At 38.4% G+C, this 21,860-nt stretch overlaps 1 protein-coding gene across 5 annotated transcripts in view; it reads right to left on the bottom strand.

Moving 5' to 3' along the window:
- The window catches only part of CACNB2 (calcium voltage-gated channel auxiliary subunit beta 2), a 242,871-nt gene that overhangs the window by 61,740 nt on the left and 159,271 nt on the right, over nucleotides 1-21,860 (bottom strand). For all 5 annotated transcript variants that reach the window (XM_084226957.1, XM_084226954.1, XM_084226955.1 and 2 more), the window contains one exon: nucleotides 17,468-17,587. In XM_084226957.1, coding sequence (XP_084083083.1) covers nucleotides 17,468-17,587 — 120 coding nt within the window. The remainder of the gene's footprint in view (nucleotides 1-17,467; nucleotides 17,588-21,860) is intronic.

The raw sequence follows: 21,860 nt of genomic DNA, 5'->3' as shown, positions 1-21,860 counted from the left end.
TCCTTCTTCACCTTAAGAGTAACAGTGTGCGCTTGTGCTCTTTCATGTCCTATAGTGACATACTTCTGCAAATAACCAGGAATAACAAATAATATGTGGAGTGGACTCTCTGTGTCCCTACAATAAAGGGCCCAAGGGCTAACGCAACCTGCACAGTGTTCTAAGAGCAGCCATTAAACACATTCAATTCAGGCACTGCGTAAAAACGGTGTTAGGAGATAAAAAGAGAAGATAAAAAAGAACCCTTATCAGCACATGTAAAGCACACCACACTCAGCAGCAATTGTTGTAATGGAGAATTAAAGCACAGAGCAAGCCCCAAAGTGTGCTACCAAACAGGTAAGAACAATTATGAAGGGTCTTGTATGGGAGAGGAAGAAACCACCAGTAAGGCGGCTGTGATGACACCCTGAAGTCCCACCCTAATCACAACAGCTGCAGCTGCCACTGACCTCAGCACCCGGTGGTGCAGAGCTAAAAAAGGAAATTATCAGAAATTTGTGTATCTGTCCTTTTAACTGCACATAATTCTAAACTGTTGAAATTGGAATAACAATAGTTCCTTGATTAAACTGACAATAAATTCCTTGCTTCCCATATAAAGTGCTTGCTTTTGTCCATTCCTTTTATGAGTCAAAACCTGGTAATGATTCAACAAAACTTCTCCCAAGACTTCAGCGTCCTGAAATCAAACACGTTGGTGTTTATAAGCCAGATGTAGAATTTAGCTCATTTTCCCAACTGATTACAACAGACAATGCTCAAAGGTTTCTGCCTCCTCAAAAACATGCAAAATATTATATACATATATAAAAAATAAACTTAGCTGGATGAATGGACAGCATTTAATAATGGTTCTCTTCCACACTACTCAAATTTTTGCTTCAAAAATGTCAAAGGTGCATCCAGCCAAATAGCTTCAGTATCATATTTCTCCTATCTTCATTCTACTCTGTTCAAAAATTACAAATACATTAACTTCTTAAATTACTACAATTAAAATTAAACCAAAATGAAAGTTTGCTGGGGTTCTACTTATGTTTTTCTATTGTATAAAGAAAAAAAATATTTGTAGAAATGTGGGCTAATTATTAAAATTCTACTTACTATACTTTTTGAAGCATATGATAAATGCAAAAAATAAACCTAATGCACCAGGGACAGACACAACCATTCCTATGTCACTTAAGCTGTACCTGTACTCTGTTTTCTTTAATAAATTTAAATTTGAAATGCTGTTTTTTTTTCAAGCTGACGTTGCAGCTAACCTTCTCCTTGGTCTCCCTAATTTTAAAACCAAGCAACACCATAAGGTAAAGTTTAAAAAAATCTGCTTTTGCAGTACTATAAATCATATAAATCAGATAAATCAGATTTAGACATTGTTTTTTAATCTCATTTGTATGCTCACACATCTGGTAAGGAAAATGATAAGCAGAATATTTTGGGTTAATATTGTTCAGTTTTACACTGCCAAGAGCCAGTTTTAGCCTTTGAGTACCAAATGTTCCCAAACAGGAGAATAAAGTTAGAGCCACGTCCAGAATTCAAGAGGCAAATATCATCTCTGTCTTTATCCTTTCCATGTATAATGCTGAGGGCTATAAAATCACAGTCCCTCCAAAATCAATGTTTGCAAATTCTCTACCACAGAACAGTGAATAGTCCTTTCAGGGCGCTCCTGATCTGCAGCCTGGCGCCAACCCACCATGTGAGCTTGCAGAACATATTTGGTGCTTTAAGTGAAGTAAAGCAGAACCCTTGGAAACTCAGAGATCCAGCCAATAAATAGGGCATGAAAACATGAAGCATTTCTCACTGCCACTCAGTGATCTTGAAAGGATATCTATAAAGACTAATCTTGAAAGGATATCTATAAAGACATGGTCAATGCATGAACAGTTTAAACCTCACATTCCATTAGATTTGCAACCACTGCACCTTCTTTTCTGTGGAAAGACAGCATTCCTCCATCATAAACAAATACAAACAAAGGAAGCTCAGCAAGGGAAACTGACTGTGAGGAAAGCAAATGCAACAGAGATGACTGTGATGGCATTATTTGCCATGCTAAAACACACTTTTAATATTAAAAGTGTCAACTTGTCTGTGTTTTTCCATCAGACAAATAGAACAGAGTAATTAAAAAGGTATGAACTACAGAGATGTCCTACTCTATTTGATAGACATTAAGTGGACTAGACTACTGCATTTATCAACATTGCACATACCTCACAGTCTCTGTAATCACAGCACACAAACTGAACAGGAAGAAAAACTTCAACATTAAGGAAGCCAACAAAGAAACATGGAACCAAGCAGCAATAGCAGTATTACTCTCATTCTGTGGACTAGTCCTTGTTTCCTAGGAAAGGAAAAATGTCTGACACATTATAAGATTATTAAAAGAGCAAACTAACTACCAAAAAAAAAACCCCAAAACACCAATACACTTAAAAGGAAATGGAAGGGATTAAATGCTCTATTCCTGATGAGAATACAAAAAAAAAAAAAAAAAAAACCAAAAACCCACAAACCATCAAAGAACTATAAGGAAATCATACAAGTGTGCATTTGGAAAGAACTCGCACATTTAACAATCTTTTTTCTCACTGCTGGTAAAAAGAAGAAAGCTCCTGCTCTCTCTCAAGGCAGTTTAATTCTGGCATTGAGAATTTCACCCAACTCGCTAATTGCTTGGCAAAGACATGAATGAAGACAGTTGAGAAAGACCAGCAATCAGATTAGACAATGAAGGATAGATGATGCATGCTGTCTACACAGTTGGTTTTATTTCCACAGCTGAGTAGCCAACTACTGGTGATGAAGGAATTTCTGCAAAGCAGGTCTTAGCCTTCCTCTTATAATTTCCTCTCTCCTCTTTAAACAAGAGGGAGCTTTCAAGATTTCCAAGAATGACACTTCCTTACTGTGATGCTGATGCCTCATCTTCCCACATGACAGGGAGCAGCTACCAGCCCCTCCTCATCCCCTGCACCACTGTCTGCCTGCAGAGATGCTCCAGCCAAACAGGAAGGAAAGAAGCAGGCTGCCCAGGGACTGGGCACATCATCATCACGACTAACAAGGAGAAACTGAGGAAAAGGGGAAAGGAAAGAATTAGAAATCTGAAAAAGAGTAAGATGCCAGGTAAAATATAGAGAGAGATCAAGAAACTGAGGGTAAACCCAGCACCAAACGGAGCTGTTGTAGTTGCCCTACAAGGTGTTGATTTGGATGCAATCCTCTGTTCTAATGAAATCTAGAGAAACCTTGCATTCCAGGAAATTAGGACTAGTCAACTTACATCTAAATATAAACTAGATATCCACTCTATAAAGTACCTTTTGGAGAAATACAGAGGTGAGATGAATGGCCCTGGATCAGATGTCATGTAGTCATTATTTATGAAGAGAAGCAGAAGGCTTTAACAATGGTAAATGGTATTTTAATAATGAAATTGAGCCCTAGTTCAGAATGACCTTCAGACATGGCTTTATGCATATTTTCAATTCCTTTCAGCCAACATTATGCAGTCACATAATGGCTATTCCAGCAAGAGAGCTGGATCACAGTATTCACCTATAGTAAATTGTTAATTTTTTATATCATTAACCGATTAGTATAGTCCAACAGGAAACAAAAATAAGGGTAAATTAATTCTGCTTAGAAACATATTTAAATACAGTACATTTGGAATATTGGAATATGTTCCTTTTTAAAATGTAAACTTTATTTAGTTGATGACTCATGTCTTTCTTCAAGTAACTGTGGGATAAAAGCACTTAGCTTCATGGACTACATTTTGAAAAAGTTGAAAGAATTTCTTTCAGTATTTAACATGCAGAAATTCACTGCAGCCTACTTACAAACAAACGGACTTCTTTCACAGTCAGTGCAGGCTCCTTTCTTTATCTGTATCTCCTATTTGCATACATACATTATATATGTAATAAGTGCCTGCCTTGATAGACATTCTAAACTGATCAGAGCAATTTTAAAAAAAATTAAAAAGCCTATCTGCCAACTTATACTTTAACTAGGCTAAATATAATGAATAAGCCAAGACTTGAATACAGAACTCATATTTCAATTTAAAGATTCAACAGCAAACAAAATGTAACTCAAAACTGTATTTCTACATATGCAGCATACCTCCTCTCAGCTTAAGAGGAAATAGGAGAGATTTAGGGTCTATTTAATTTATAACACTTATTTTTCTTTTAAGTTCTAGACTGACATTAAAATATATTTATCTAATTTGACCCTGAGATGAATTAATAATTTAAAAGCAGTGAATATGTTACTAAATAGATCTGTTAGTTTTTTTTGTAATGAAGCTGATCCAAGAAATTCACCCTTTAATGGGACTGAAACCAGGTCTCAAAGCAGATACTGGGATCAAGACAGTGTCATTATGTGTCTCAGCGCCATTCACTTTCCATGCCAGCCTGAGCTGGCTTTTAGCAAGGATGTGGAATGCTTGAGCTACTGGTCAGGGAGTGGAAGCAATTTAAATGTTTTCTACCTCTAAAAGCAGACTGGAGGAGAATCTGGTGTTAAAGCTTCTGTTGGTCATTCCAGAGAGGACACAGTGAGGGAGCATGCGTTGGGATTCAGAAGTGAACAAAAGGATCAGAAACATCTGCAGAATTTTTAGAGAAGATTTGAGGGATTTTATTCTCTCTGACCCCTTCCAAAATGAAATAAATTTCTGCAAGTACAGAGTGCCTCAGACAATGTGCAGTGAGCCACAAGCAGTGGTTTACACGATGATGCTTTTAACTAAGTTTTCTGTAACAGTGTCGACCAGAGCCAGCAGTTCCTTACATATGATAGTGACGGGAGCTTTACAGCTTTACAGAGATTTTTACTGCTATATTACAGTATTTAGCACCCATCATTTGGACTTTTACAGCTAATTAGAGAAGCCTTACTCTCCATGCATAAAATTTCTTTGGGTGTTATTCAACTGACTGCTAAATTTGACAGTGTTATGCAAGAACATGTGCGTCCCCCACCTCTGCAGAAGGTTTCTCTCACATGCATACTAGATACTGATTTCACACAGGGCCCAACATTTGCTAAACCTGTTTCTGTCCTCAGAGTAGTTAAAGCAACACACAGCAGCTACTCGATGTTTGCTAGAAGAAATAACACTTAATTTGCTGAATCTTCAACAATTTATCTCCCTTTTACTGTATCAAAGACCTTGTACTTCACTAAAAATCTCAAACTTGATATATAAAATGTGAAGTATCAAAGCCACAAAAAATATTGAGTGTATGAAAAAGCTATTAGAAAATAACTTAAAGAGTTTTTATTTAAGGAAAAAGCTACAATAATGAGAAGTAAAAAATACTTTGTTAACATTTAGAATTCTGAAATTTGAAAAAATTCTACAAAAATATATTTTGACTCTGAAAATCAATTCATTTGATCAGATTGATCAATTAAATTTATATTCCTTGAGCAATATATTGTGTGCTTTTAGACTCTGATTAATTTAAAATGTAAATTCAAACAGTACGTTCTGAACTGTCCCAAAATATTATATTATTTTCTATTTCCATTCAAAGTTCTTTCACTGAAAAAAAGGGTTTTACCAGATTTAACTGCTTTGATAAGACCTTCTTCCACTTTTATTGCCATCTAAATGTTCAGGTTGGCTCACAAAAAAACCTGGAGCAAAAGAAACTAACTTAATTCCTTGATATAAATCAAGAGGGATGGTATCCAACCTGGGTCTCTCATATACATCTCAAATGCTTAGATATTTCTTAGGCCTAAATTGGAAGAGGGATCAGCACATGAGTTTTTTTCTTGCTGTATTAATGTGACATAAATCTTTATGTGTACTTTGTCACTTGATATCTTTTACTTCTCCTTAAACTATTCAACACAAAATAAATAGTTTTAACAAGGAAGAAAATGGTTTATGGGTTTTGACATGGTGGTTCCAGTGTTCTCCGTGGTTTATAGAAATCCCTGAAAATAAATAAGCTTATTGATGAAAAGCACCACTTCTTTTTCTGTTTTTTTTTGTTTTGTTTTGTTTTGTCTTTTGAAGAACTAACATAGTATTTTATCATTTCTAGAGCTTGGTGCTATAAGCATAAACAGAATCTTAACAGATATCATAGCAGTATTGACATTGAATACTCTGTGTGAACACCTAATGAACTATCTCACAAAACAAATACATGCTTTATGTATCACTTCAAATAAATGAATTTAGAACTTGAAGTTATTTTGGTTTGTATAGATACATAAGAAATCTGACAGTATCAGTTATGCATCAATTTTTAAATAGTTTTTCAAAAGAAGAAGTATTTCTGTGTTCACAAGTAACAAGATTTATACCACTGATACACATATGATGAATTTTAGTTTCATATAAACAACTGAGAACCAGATACAGTTATAACGTACTTAGTGGCCTTTCATCTCCACAATTCCAGGCTCTCATAAAGGAATGGGTTTATTACGTGTAGTGTGGGGGGTCTTCCATGTCAGCACATCACTGTGGTGAGAACTTCAAGTCAGCATTAAAACACCCATGGAGACTCTGTAGGAAGTCATGTACAAGAGCAGACATTCATGGTGTCTAGAAATAATGAACATAGCTTCAAGAACCCAGTGTGAACAAAATTCAGAAAAAGCTATTAGAGCTGCCTTTGTGATGACATGAAAGATGCATGCAGGGTGATATCTATATTATGTGTTCCAGCTGTTGAATTATGGTTGTCCTCATTCCTGTCCTAGCGTGCAACAGTCCTGCAGTAACAGCAGAGAGCCTATAGCTCGTGAATAGAATGAAATTGCTGCAACTGAAGTTTAAGGAGAAAACATAGTTCTGCTTCTGACTGTTGGAACACAATTCTCCACCAGACTGCATTAGACAAAATTTCTACTGGGTTTGAAAGGACATTCAGGAAGAAACACTGAAACATAATTTTTGAGACCAAAATAAGACCTTGTCCATTCATGACAGAATGAAGCAGCAAGTGTGTAGCCATGTCCCTGTTTACATCAGACAGCTTCTGAAGTAAAGTGCTTAAGAGTAATCAATTCACTGCCAGCTGGTAAACAAACACCCAAGGGCATGTGCTGCTGTATCAGAAACTACGATCAGCAGGAGGTTAAGAGCAAGATCCCAACTCACACAGGACAAGGTGGATTTCTCAGTGAAAAGGGTACACTATTTTTGCAGCCTTGTGCTTTGGATCACTCCCCACACCACAGCACACTGCTGGCTACAAGGCTGCACCATGCACTCTGGGCCCAACTAAGCTGGCTTCAAAACAACCCTCCTGAAACAAATGAACTGAGCAGCTGCAGATGGAAACTTCTCAAAACAATGACTTGAGCCAAAGCCACTGCCATGAAACTGCGCTGCCAGAGAGACACAGCACAGCCAGAGGGTGTGAGAGAAATACTGTCAAGTCTGAGATATACAAGGTAGAAGTTGAAACTTTCAAACCTGCTCAAGAATGCCAAATCAAGAACAGCTCCTGTTTTTCCTTCCCACTTGGATTTTCTTCAAGCTGAATCGCAGAACAAGGCTGTGAGAGTCAATCCACACAGTGTCTATTCCTTTCCAAAATTCCAAATTCCTTTCCACTTTTGCCCCTTTATCCTTTCCTAACCACCCCTTTTCCTCAGGCCTCTACTGTAGTCATGGGCTTCCAAAAGAAGCTCCTGGACTGAGAGCTTCCCTCAGAAATTCTACCCAGCATTGAGCGTAATGTCAAGACAAGCTCTTGCTCTGGAAGGCAAACTAGGCAGATATGGATTACACTGGGTAATTTAACCGGGGGGTTTTATGCTGGGTTTAAATCTAGGAGTAAGGAAGCTCTTCATTTCTGCGGAAAAAATAAGGATTCCATTAGAGTTCACATGCATACAGCCATATACACTAGCACAGCTGTGCCTTCCTTCACCTCACCAAGGGAAAGCACCCATCTCCTTTGGGACAGGCTGCTGGAGCTATTGGGGTGTCCCAATAGCCACTGCCAGCTGAGTGGTACAGAGAACAGGTGACAGGTAACAGAGAACACTCCTCTTTCCTCATGTTCCTGTCAGGAAACGTCACATCTCTGTGCCTGCAGAAGGCAGCTCGAGCCCTTGAAGGGCAGCTGCTGAGGCAGGCCCACCACGCTAAACCCCAGCAGACCAGGTCCAGTGAACACACCATGGCTACTATAAAGGCAGCCGAGTTGAGCACTTCCATGGAGGGCCTGTGTTATATCTCAATTGGATTAAACTACCAGGAAACACCAGGGCAGAATGTAAGGAAATATGTGTTTTGTGAGCGAATCACGTGCCTCACTGCAAAAAGGGAATAAAAGGGTCAAATGAGAGAGCTGGGATAAATGTAGTTCCCTTACAGCTCCTCTGGGAAGGATACATTCATCTGTAATCTGACTGCTTCTAAAAGCCAGAAATAGATTTTCCTTTCCAATTCCTGCCATTTATTACTGCTGATTATTAAAAGCAATGTGCACAGCTGATTTACAAGATGGCAGGTTCCCAGCGCTTCTCATTTTCACTTCTGTGAGGAAGTGTTTCTCTTGTGACAGACAACGGTGACAGGGATGCAGAGTAACCCCAGATGCTTTGTGCCCACATGTTTTACCCCAACTTAAATATTAGAATCCAAAAACTTTTTAAAATTCATTTTTAAGTAATTGGCCAAATGGAAAGAGCCAAAAAGCAGCAGGCGCATCTCTTCTCTCACTTCAGCAATCTGACATCTCCAGTCAAAATAATCAAAGCAGCTGCAGTTTGATCCTTTGTCTTCACTTTCAAGTTGTTTTTTTTTCCCTTGGCTTTTCCTTCACTCACTGCAAAAGGATGACTTGCAGTTCAATAACACAAGCATATTTGCACAACAAAACTCAAACCATGGGGTGCATCCCCGCTTTCCATACCTGTCAAATGCAGATTTGTTCAAAATACTGAAAATAAATCATCAGTGTTCAAACCGAATACTGTATTTTAGAAGTAAACAACAAATCACCTTGAAAATGCATTCCCTTATCTGGTAAGATTTCCAAAATGAGATTAAAGGGCAATCTTGCTACCATGTATTTAACTCACATATTTACACACCAACAAGCAAGAGGAAGTCTCTCTTCTAGGAATAATTGAATTAGAAGTTCTTATTTTAATGTCAGTTATGACAGGCAACCACTTGAATAAACTAAAAATTAATATAACAATTAAAGTATGCTAAAATCACCCATATCTGGCCAGAGAGAATATTTAGAAAAGTAAAGCTGGAGATAAAATGGGAGAAACTCTTGAATTCTCTGCAACAATATTAATCCAAATTTTCTGCACCATTGTACTGTTTGACACTGAATCCTTTTTTAAAACAGGTACTGTTTTCAGGTCTTGCTAACAAAAAAATCAGATTTAAATATCACCCTCTAGCTATTTAGCAAGGAGAAGAAGGCATTTAAAAAAATAACTCCAAGAAGTCATATTTCAGTGATAAATATCTCATCTGAAGCTAGAGAATACCATTTGAAACTTCTATGTTAAGATTTCAAGTCAGACTCAGTAAAAGTATCTGCTTGCTTGCTTACTTGTTAATAGAGTAGAATTATTTCAATCAAGTAAGCAAAAATAAAACTAGGTATAAAAATAAAACTTGTGAAAGTTATAGGACTAAAGCCCACTGGCGATGTTTCCATGACCAAAATGAAAGGAGAAGGGTAAATGGTTATCTATATTTTCACAAAGGATAAATGTCTGTTTAATCTTTGACATTTTGTGGCAGCCTAAAATGCATCTCAGTATACACATTTTACCTCAGGACTGATCATTTTAGGAGTATAAAATAGGGTGTTGATTGTATTTAATGTGGGAATACAACCCAGGTGGTTATGAAATCCTGGAGGAAAACGTCAAAGCAGGGTTGGAGGTTAAGAGAGATAGGAAGTGTTCAGAGCCTTCTGCAGGGTCCACAGGTGAATGTTAGGGGAATTTTTTTGCTCTAGGATATGCAGAGGCTTTACACAGAATATAGACAAAAAGATGGCGAGAACACATCCAGAAAATATCCAGAACATAAGCAGAAAAGCATCAGTGGGACCTCTCTGAATCTTCATTTTAAAGTAATTCCTCTAATACTCTGAATTATGCAGAATCTAGATGCTCTTCATAGTTCAAGCTGAGTTTTGCACTTAAAATATTCCTAACCTGGGAACACAGAGTATTCTTCTCCTAGATACTGCAGGATTACTTTGACTTCCTACTTACTTTTTTAAGTTTTATACAACCAGTGAGTCGTTTATGTAACTAATATTAAATTTTCCAAAGGAAACACTTTAGAATTGGCATCTAATGTCAGTCTAATTTTGTATCAAAGCATTCTAATGCTACCTATAGTTAGAACTCCTTGGCATCTTGCATGTAATTTTATAAAACAAGTTGCAATTATGATGAAAAAAAGAGATTATTTTTGAAGCTTCCTTCCATTTTTTCTGAATATATATATATAGCCAAAACTATAGCTACTTGTGGGTTTTTTCTTCTTTCTTCGTAATTTTTGGGAGTTTGGGTTATGGAGAAAGAAAAGGATTCAGATCTTTGCCAAAGACTCAAGAACTGTCTGGAGGTTTGTTTTCACTGCAGATGACAAGTACTTCCCTGCATAATAATACACATCAGCCAGGTGTCTGCTCCAACAGAAATCAGGTTAGCTCCTGAACTGGTTGGAAAATAGTCCCCTCAGGAAACAGAAAGCATAGGGCTTTGTTGTCCAAACAAGTTTTTCTCCAAGGCACTGTGCCACATCACGTGTGTCACTGAACTGGGGCACCTGTGCAAGGTGAGACACTCGTTGCCTGCACTGAAGTCCTTACTCCAACTCATTCCTGCTTCCAAAAACCCTATGACAATCCACTACCAGCTCTGATCACAGGATAACTGTTCTCTGACAAAACCTTTGCATATTTGCACAGGTTAATACTTTGGTACAACAGTTCTCCCTGCATCCAAATCAGCCATTTTACAACAGAAAGCTGTACAGCTGTAGAATATAAATGGCCAGTTCAAGTCACCAGTGATACTTATCTAATACATGCAGCCATATAACCAAAGGTATATTCATATGTACACAGGGATGTGTTTATGGATATATATAATGCATACATATACGTGCATAAGCCCACACAGATGTAATTACATGTGCAGGTCTTCCTTTAACAATTCCTTTATGCTCCTCTTTACAGATTCACAAAATGTTTGGAGCTGGAAGAGACCTATGAGGATCTTAAGTAAATAGCCCATGTTTAGCACCATTCTCTGGCCAGCTGGACTGATCTCAAGGTCAGAGGTCCAGAACCACAGACTTTTATATTCAAATATCACACACATTGTAGCTACCTTTAACAATGGCTCATGCCCTGAAATCCTACCTTCCCCTCTACATTTGAATCATTATTCCCTTTTAAGTAGAAAATTCATATGTTAACCATTAAGAAAACCATGGCATCTAATAGGTGGAGCACTTGCTGATAAAAATGAAGTTCTGGATTACAGTGTTTGGATTACATTACTGTCTTGGATGTTGGAAAAGTAAATCAGACCCTATAAACCTTAAGAAAGTTAATGAACCAGGTCATATGTGTCTTAAGTGGAAATCGCTTTGCTTACAGCAACCAGCAGCATGTACCTCAAGCTGACATCAGTGAAACTGCTCACCATTGTACCAGCCTGAGCAGCCTGCTAAGAGATACCTTAATTCCTCCTTTCCCATGCCACACTCACTCTCCACAGTCACAGAGAACATCCCCAAGGCCACTTCTCATCCTCTTGTATGGCTCCTGTGACACTCAGCAGCTTCTGCTGACCCCCACATGCACATCTGGCTCAACACCCAGACCCATCAGTCACCACCCCAAGCCACAGGGAGGGCTGGCCTGAGCACACTTTATCTGCAGCTTGGTTCAGCAGCCACAGGTGGGATACAGGCCCATAAGGGTTCAGGAATCTCTGCTGTGACCTGTGCAGCCTGCAGCAGAAGCTTACAGTTCACTGGCTGGGTGTACCAGAGACCTGTGGGACAAGGAGCAGAAAAACATCCAGGCGAGGATGTTTGCACTTGGCTTACGACACCTACTTCAGTTAAATATTTCTTTCACACTGCTCTTAATAAAGAAGTTATTTCATTTTACACAAAGTACCACTGGCACTGCTGCCCTTTATGTGGTAATTTACTCATACAGAACAAACAGAACAAAGACATGTCACCAAGGGAGCAGGCTCATGTGAAAGCAGCAGGTGAAAGAGCAGGCAGAAGGGCTGTGGTTGTCCTCAGAACCTCAAAATGCTGCCCCAGTATTGCATCCATTCCTTGGAGACAATTTATCTCTCTTCCTTATTATGTGAAGAAAGCCAGGATACTAAAGTATCTACAGCTAGGTCTCTAAATGTAGGCTGTGTTAATATCCCTGACCTCTTTTTTTCCCTACTCAAACCCAAGAAGCAGAAGAAATGCTACTTAGTAAACATATTTCATCACTCTAATCACAGTATGAATGGGACCGATGTCTTCTAATTGGAAACAGTATTGTCTCTGGGACCTTTAATTCCAGGTTATGCGAGACCCAACTGGAAGAAAGAATTCCAGCCCCCAACAATGCAGCCCAACAGTAAAAAGGGATAAACTGTTCAGGGAAATAACCAATATAACAGCAGGCACTAGTGTAGAACAAGTATATACACTTCAGTTGAAGACAAAATTCATCATTAATACGCACCAGAAAAAACTATAGGTCACAAAGAATATAAAGGAAGCTGCTTTACATCCCAGTGTTACACATCCAAGAAAAAACAGCAGCGATTAATGAAGAAAATGAAGAAAAAGAATATCTGCAACCTGATTTGAGCAGGTCCAGTAATGCAGAACTCACCTGCAGCTAAGCAACAACTGTATTTGCAACTGTACTTTGGGATCAACAACTCATAATTTTTCCAGCTAGACCTCTGTGTCAGCTCTCACATGATCCCAGCAACTATGACACAACATTAGTGATCTAAATGGTTACGTGCAATAAAAGTATTCTAAACATAAGGGCAAATGAGAAGAAATCAGTGAAAAAAAATATTACCACACACAAGAGCTAACAGTACTATCCTGTGCTGCTATAGCTTTGTGTGCTGTTCAGCACCATGACATTCTGGTAATTGAGAGAAAATAGAAAGAATGTCCATGAGGGAACAAGCTGACATAATATAAGGATGCACATCAAGGAGATGGGCACTTCTGGCCTGTCAAAAATGCTACTGCAGCTTCAGTAGACATACCTCAACTAGCTTTGCAGCTGCCCGCTAGCAGCATGGGGTCATTCTGAGGCTGTGAAACCTGTCTGAGAGTGAATAAATACTCAAATAACTAGTCTTGGCACACTGCACTGGATAATTACATCTGACAATCTTTTTCATGCCCTCAGCCTCACAGAGCTATGCAGGCATTATCCCAGCCTGCGACACATTTCAAAGCTGTGGTCCCCAAACCATGCATGGAGGCAATGCATTACATTTAAGACATTGCATTATTACTCACAGTCACAAGCCATCACCACTACTACAGCACACATCAAAAAAAGAAAAATGTGACAGCTTGTATCATTGCCTCAGACCCAGAAAAGGGACATCTAGTATCAAAATTTCAGTGGATCACCATCTTAACATAAAAATTATTTTAATGACATTTAAAACTAGAAGCATATATATTTCAAATTTTTACAAACTCCTAAAAGGATGATAGCAGTGGAGCATTAGATAGAGTGCAAACAAAGGAGAGTTGAGGGGAATTGAGATTTCCTATTAGTAACACAATTACTGACTTCTCATAGGCCAGGATCTCATTTTGACAGTCTTTTTTTTTATTTTGAATCATCATCCTTCAACAACGAAAAAGCTTTTTGACTGTAGAAATGATGGGTTTTTAATTATTAGTGACAAACATAATTAATGTCACTATTTTTTTGGCTTGTCAACACTGAAGATTCATGGTTTTGTGAAAATAGGAAACTCAGCAAAATACCACAGGAAGCCCTTAGATTTGGATACTATTAGCATACCCTACCTGGACACAACACAGGTCCCCTCTCTTTATCCTAGATTTAGCACATGCTATGGTCTCTGAGGAGAGTACAGAAGAAATCCTTAATGCCTTCAATTTTGTTCCCCTATATCAAACCAATCAAACAAAAACAACAACAACAACAGAAAGTCCCAGCCTTTTTGCATTTTTATTGCTAAACTATTCTAATCAAGAACATTTCATCTCAGCTTTGAGCTTAACAGCTTCATTTCAGATCTGTTTCCTTCAGTAGGTGCTGGCCTGCAGGTAGCCTCATCAGCTGCCTCTTAATTTTCTGTCCCTGGATGACTCTGAACATGCGCCCGTGGCCCCACCTTCCTTACAGTAAGTCACATGCCAAAGTGAGTCAGCAAAATATGCTTAAGCATTTTCCAGAGAAGCAATGCTTGTATTAAATAAATAAATAAATAAATAAATAAAGGTAGCCAGAATGTGCATTTCCTTATGAGCTTTTTTCCTTTTATTTTCCCTGTTTGGATAGGTATAAAAGAGACACATTCAGGCTTCATGTCACACAAGCACTTAGATGCTATAAAAATACAATTTTAAAAATCTTAAAATTGTCCTAACAATTTGGCATTGTGTGTTCCATCACTGCATTTTTATCTTCAGTTTCAGGTGTGTTCCCTAGCTGTAATAAAGGAAAATGGATGTCATTTAACTCTTTTCATTAACTGCGTGACATGGTTCAATAGTTTTTTATCTACCCTTAATTCACTATCATCTTTCCTCCACCACTGCATTATTCATGTGTGTCAGCCTCTTCTAATTCCCGTGACAAATACATTTGTAATGATTTTATTTAGGATCAACACTTCCTCACACAATTAGAAAAGGCAAAAGTTAAAGCAGCTTTGTCACTTGGCTCTGCCTGGAAGTCTGTCAGGGCATAGGCAAGGCAGCTGTGGGGAGCAGGCAGCAAACCTGCAGCCTGTGGCAAACACATCTGGGGGCTGACAGCAGCAATGAGGCACCACCAGCAGCTACTGCTTCATTAATTTTTTTAATTCTCAAGTGTGTTTCAGGGAGGTGAAGGACTGAACCATCAATAAAGGCAAAAAATCACACCCTGTCATATTTTACATCTACCAAGTTAGGCTTAATTTAAACACATTTTTAACCACTTATTTCAAACAAAAGCACCAATTTTACATAATATTTTACTTAATAGTATTAATTTAAATATTGCACTAGACTAAATATTACACTGTTACAGCCTCTACATAAAATTATTGCCATACATTACCTCCTGGAATGCCTTTTAACGTTTGACTAGAGAAACAAAAATGTTAATCTAATTCCAGCCTTAATCTATTTTAAAGGAAAATGTATTCAAATAACTAATTTTGTGTTTTCTGTGACTGGAATAACCATTGTTACAACAGGTTGGTTTTGGCAGTGCCTTTACTACTTTGACTGTTCACAAGTTGTCTTACAGTTTCAGACGGTGTCAGACCTAGAGACTATATCTCATGCCAGCTGGAGTGGGAACATTGGTTTTATGTATAGAAATACAGCTTTTAGAAGTCAAGGTCTGCTAGCAGATTCTCTACAAACTACAATGGCAGCTGTGCTAGAGGTCATGAATATTACATAAGGGCTGTCCATGTATTCAAGGCAGCATCAGTAAGCCAAATTCCCATAGCAACACTCGCATAGATTTACTCATTGCTAAGGGAGGCATCAGTTCAGCAGTAAGCACTGCACTGCTACCCTGATTAATCTGCAAGATACTACTACTTCAACTCTTCTTTTCAAGATTGTGCATTTACTGATAAAATTCAAAACTTCACCTGAATTTCAGGGCAGCCCTTATCATCCTTCCCAGGAGCAAAAAACCTCAAACTAGCAAAACCCACCGCTGATAGAACTGAAACTCCTGACTACAATCTGCAATCTCTGAGATAGAAGGCTGAAAGGAAGAAGTGAGATGCTTCTGTTGAGTTTCTGCTACACTAATCCCAGAACAGCAAGATCCAACTTCAAAGAGAAGTTCAGTATCTCCTACACTTGGCACATTCCAGCAGCTCATTAAAAAGCTGCTGTAGGAGCTCTTATTAAATATCAGTTAAAAATTACATTCTCAAAAAAACCCATTTTTGGCTTCCCTGTTCAGGCTTTCTGGCCTGATGAAGATGTCTGCTTGTGCATTATAGTACTGTATTATTTACAGAGCTGGTCCTCACCACACAATCAGCTACAGAGTGCAGTGATCTGGACTCACAGATTTCTGCAGAGCCCTTGTAAAACAGGTGGAATAAATGGGCAGAGGTGAAACTGGCAGTGGAGAATTAAATGGAATAGGAGATGGAAAGGAGATAAAGAATTAAAAAAACTAGGCAAAGGGGAGGAGGGGACTCACAGAAAGTGAGAGAAAATGTAGATCACGTAGATCTAAAGGGGGATCTCAATGGTGTATTTAAATATATTAGAACAAAAACCAGATTTTGGAAAATAGTAACACATTTAAATCTCACAGCTAGCATACCAAAAAAAGAAAACTTGGAATGAAGTGATAAATGAATGATAATAAATAAAATGAGCACAATTTTAACATGTGCAGTATTATTTAAAGATGTAGCACAGATGAAAGAGAAATAAGCCCATCAGTTTCACTGCTAAAACCTTCACAGTCCTAAATACATCTCATAGAAAATATATAAACACACAGCAAAAACCTAAAGCTCATTTAGTGTTTTCTTACTACACTGTCACTATCTGCCAGGAGTACGGAGAGAGGAGAAATCTGAAGAAGACCTCCAGCAAATGACTCATGGGGTCACTTAACACACAAACTGTAAAGTCAGTGAAGTCTTTAGGAAAAAACCACACTTGTAACAGATTCTCCCTATTTACATATGACTTGCAGGGACTGATTCTTCATTGAAGGGAAATGAACAGGATGTTCAATTGAGGGCTGATTTTTGACACTGTAAAAGCATTGAGTGCCCTGGAAATCCATGAGCAAACTTTCAGAAACATCTTCAGTAAGAACTCATAGCATTGACCCTATACACTGCAACAGATGCTTTTATTTAATAAAAGAAGAAATGCACACATTTAAATAAGAATGTTCTGAAATACATAAGTCAGTCAAGTGCCTGCTACAGAAAACTGATTCTAAGTGATTTTTCATGGAGCATATATTTTCAGCTGCTGTCTGGAGGATTTATAAGAGCTCTAATCGATATGTTAACACATTAAAAACAGTATATCACTAATGGATGAGATGACAAAGAATCATTGAATGGTTTGAGTTAGACTGTATCTTAAAAATCATCTAGTTTCAACCCCTGCTTTAAAGCCAAGCATTTTATGAGTTTTTAACATGAAACAATGCCTTACCTTTGCTTTTTCCAGCTGTGCCTGGGCCTGTCGCTCTGCCTCTCTCCGCACTGCTTCCCTATCTTCTTCCAGAGATACATCTGAATCAGATGGACGGCTGGTGTAGGAGTCCGCCGAACCCTGCAAAAGAAAAGGAAAAATAATGTCACAAGTTCCTTTGATGTTTAAAAAAAAAAAAAATAGAAGTGGTTATATACCTTGCCTTTTCTCGTACTTCTGTATCACTGAAAAGAGAGTAACTGCCCAAAAGGTAAATTAATTTAGAAGAAATTATATCTATGAAAACATTTTCTTCTGGAAACTTTCAAAAGGTGCAGGTGCCTTCTCCAGTGTTTTACTTCCTGCCCTATCTCTGCACTCTTTTCAGCAAGCAGAGCCAGCTTCTCTGGAGACTTACAGCACTGGTGCAGTGCAGGGCTGAAGGACACACAGCAGCTTCAAGGATGGCTCCATAAAAATTAGAACTCTAAGTAGTGACAGAAATAGCAAGCAAAAAGACTTTCTATAATGAAAATGTAAATGTAGTATCAATAATTACCATTACAGAATATCACTGCTAAGAGATTTAATCTCTGCTATGCATTTTTATTTTAGGGCAGCCTCTTTACCTGACACACTTTCCCCATCAAAACAGCAAATGGCTCATATCCGTCTCTGCCTCTCAGCAAGACATGCAAATGACCACAAATCAACTTCCAACTAATAAAATCCGTCTGGACTCAACACATGTCCCTGTATCACCACAATGGAAGCAGCCACAATGCCAGAACAGCTCTATAAATAATGACAGCTCTGCTTTCCCTCTGCATCTCCCTGCATACAAAATAGAATTCTGGTAATTCAATCAGAATGAAAACAACTGTCCTCTCCTCACCACCTTTTTTCTCTCCCTCCTTGCAATATATACAATATAAGGTGATAAGGAAAATGCAGGGCTTACACAGATATCAGAATTCTTCAGACGTCCTCCTTTGGCTCTTTTCAGAAGCCTGATCCAGGTGGCCTTCATTAGCCAGACAGCTCAGTTACTGTCCGCAGCTGCAGCGCCCGGCACTGATCTCATAAAACATGTGCACACTGAGCACTGCAGAATCACAGCTCCTTTCCTATCCATGCTCTGCCGTGAGAGCCTTCCTTCTCTTCCCTCTGCCTTTCAAGCTTCCAGCCTCACTGCTTCCAAGTATTCTACTGGAATTAAATTCTCAAATTTTCTCATGCCAGTAGGAAAAAATGAAAAAAAAAAAAATTCAAAAAAACTCCCAAAAATCCAAACCACCTCCAAAGATCTCAACTTCAATGATAAAAACATGAAATAAAATCAGCTTCGGAAATATTGTGAGAGATGCTTCAGCTGATCATAAACTGAGATCGATCACAGAAAAATACCTAGGGCTTTTTCCTTTCTGTTTTGGGGGGCGGATTTGGCTGTTAAAAATAGTGCTTGTAAAAGAACCTTTTAAAATCCTGTGCAAAATGTATTCAGTGACATTTGCAAGTGCAAAGTTCATTTCATCTCTTCCTAGATTGGCTGGGGGTGGGGTAACAGGCTGTTCATACCACTGGGCATGCTCCATATGTGCAGCCTTTTACGCAGATGCTCACATCACACCGGGCTGTTAGCCTATGCCAAATTGCCATTTTACATCTCAAGGGTAAACAGCTGGAAAACGCGAGGTCCCTGTGAAACTGGAAGGGCTGGTACAGTGTTTCGTTCCCGTCATGGATGTCTGCTGCCAGCCACGTTTCCCTCGGATGCTTGCTTCTGCCACGGAGTGCTGCCCTCCACTGCAAAGCACTGAGCTCCACTCACATTTCCCTTACAGAACCAAAAATACGCCTGTTGAGTGGGAATTTAACCCCCTGCTTACTGCGTACATTTTTTCTGACATTAGCAGAGGAAAGGAGCAAAGAATAACTGCAACACACCATGTAACAGACAAATATTAGATCCTAATATGACAAAAGCCAAACAACACCTTAAAATTCACTACTCTGCTTTTCAGAATCACTCTCTACCCTGAAATAAACTGAAATGGGAGTGACATGCTAAGGCAGGTTTCCCTAGAGCATTTACAATTTACTGACGGACATACAACAATCTAGGTGAAAAAGATCACTGTAGCTGACTGCAGTGCCTGCCTTTGATATAAATTCAGATTTACAAGAAAAACAGCAAATAGAGACTACAGCTGAGAACAGTGGTCATGTACATGCTGCAGTTTGTCAGCATATCCCAGGAATGATCGAATCCTGCCATGATTTGTGTCTGTGTAACAATCAAATTGCCCATCAAAAGTGATGCAGCAGCCTCCATTTCACCATTATTAGAGCAAGTAACAGTTGTCACTAAACTCACACTTATAAATAAAGCTACTTTTTAACTTTACAAATATTTTACTTTTTTTCTTTTCTGAAGCCTGTAATAGCTACAGCATAGAATTTAATAAGTTGTCTTTGAACTGACAAAGAAAAATTATTCTCCAATGAATATTTTGCTTTTCAGGAGTTCAGATACATCTGCTAAGTTACGGTGATTGTTCAAAACTAAAATGTCTCCTGAGCTAGAGCAATAGGAGCAGAAATCTAAATAAAATACACTCGAAGTTTATTGCATTTTTAAAAATATCTTGTCTGCTAAGAAAATATACAGAGGCCCTGTAACGTCCTCAAAGCCTGTCAAATTTTGCTATTATTTAAAATTCCCCTTTGCCACAACTTCTGACACAGCTGCCAATAGAAATAGTGGGAAAAGAGGATCATCAATAAGCAGACAGAAGTTTAGTGCAGCGTTTAAATCCAGTTATGGCTGACACACCAGTGGCCTGCAGACAAAACCACTGATGCTACCACAGCACTAATGAAAGGTGTGATGAGCTCTGCAATGAGCTCCCCCAGAGTCCCAGGGCCCAGGACACTCTGTGGTCTCTTGACACTCAATCCTCCTTGGAAAGGGCACACCCAAACCTTTCCCCACCAGCACTGCAGCTCCTTGGTGTCACTCTGCTACCATGAGGAATGGTGCCATAAACCAGCCCCAAAGCAACACCACCTTTAAGTAAGAGGAGAACAAACAAAGCAGCCATTAAGCCTGCATGGAGATCATACGAGAGAGGGTGTTTGCTTCTTACAGCAATTCTATGGTGAGCACACAATATTTGACACTGACCAAGCAGCAAAGCATCACTTTCACTGTCCTTCATTCTGCTGTGCACAAGGGATGCTACCTAACCAGTCCTCACCCTATAAAAAAAATCATGAAGCACAGTAACATAATTCCTATCTCTCCGAAGGGGGCAAAATGCCTTTCAGGTCAGGCTAGAATTGCTAAAATTTGAATTTCACCTTCCTGGCCACAGAGATCATTTACAGCGTTTGCCATGTTTTGTGTTGGCCACAGTCCCAACACACATCCAAAAAATCAGAGTGATTCCATTTATTTTAATTATATTGACAAATTGCATGAATCAACCTCAGTATTACATTTATTTTCCCCATGGTACAGACATGGTCATGTAAATTTTCTGTGCAAAGGGAAAGCTGGAACCTTTTTTGTTTTTTGAATATGGAAAAAACTCACAGCTGGATAATACAGGGAAAGGAGGAACATACAATTGCATTTAATTAACTGTGTAAACTTTTGAGTATTTTTATATGAGCTAAGAATGCATTCAATCACATTAGGATTAAAAAAAAATTACATCTATACAAAAATTATGTTGAAACTATAAAAGAAATACCTTGACTAGTAAAAAAAAAGTCATGACAAGTGGATGTGCATCTTCCATTAATGACAACCAAGGGAACTACATTTCCTCCTCCCTGAGAAGGAGGAAATGATGCTGAGGTTTTTTTGGGTTACTTTGGAGAACAGTAAAAATCTTTTCCCAAGAGCTTCTGAAATTCAGTCTTTGTGAAATTCTTCATGCCTCCGTCTCCTTCCTTTGCCATATGGAAGAGCTGCAGTAATATCTGTATGTAATATAGGTTACTGAAGCCCCCAATTCCTCATCTTTCATGGGAAACTGTCTAATAAAAGTGAGGTAATTCATGTTAATAATTACTCCACCTATTTATTCTTCTTTTTATTTTATTCCTTACTTTGCAGGTTTACAGGCCCAGTTTGTTTGAAAAATAAATTTCTGTTTTAATAACATGCTTGAAAAATATTTCCCAATTATCTTAAAACTTATTATAGTAGCTTCTATGAGCTATTCTTATAGTGCAAACTCATACTTTTCACACTGCTAACGGTCATATGTGATCATATTTGAGTTCCTTTTCCTTCAAGACAATAAATGTCTGATGTTTTTAGTATTGCAGAAGTGGGTACATCTTTACTGGGGTCCCTCAAGTAAAAGTTTTTTTTTATATTATCTCTGTTTACTTGCAGGTA

This window comes from Fringilla coelebs, assembly GCF_963513975.1.
Source record: "Fringilla coelebs genome assembly, chromosome: 1".
In the NCBI taxonomy this organism is placed as follows: Eukaryota; Metazoa; Chordata; class Aves; order Passeriformes; family Fringillidae; genus Fringilla; species Fringilla coelebs.
This window is presented reverse-complemented; position numbering and strand designations above follow the sequence as displayed.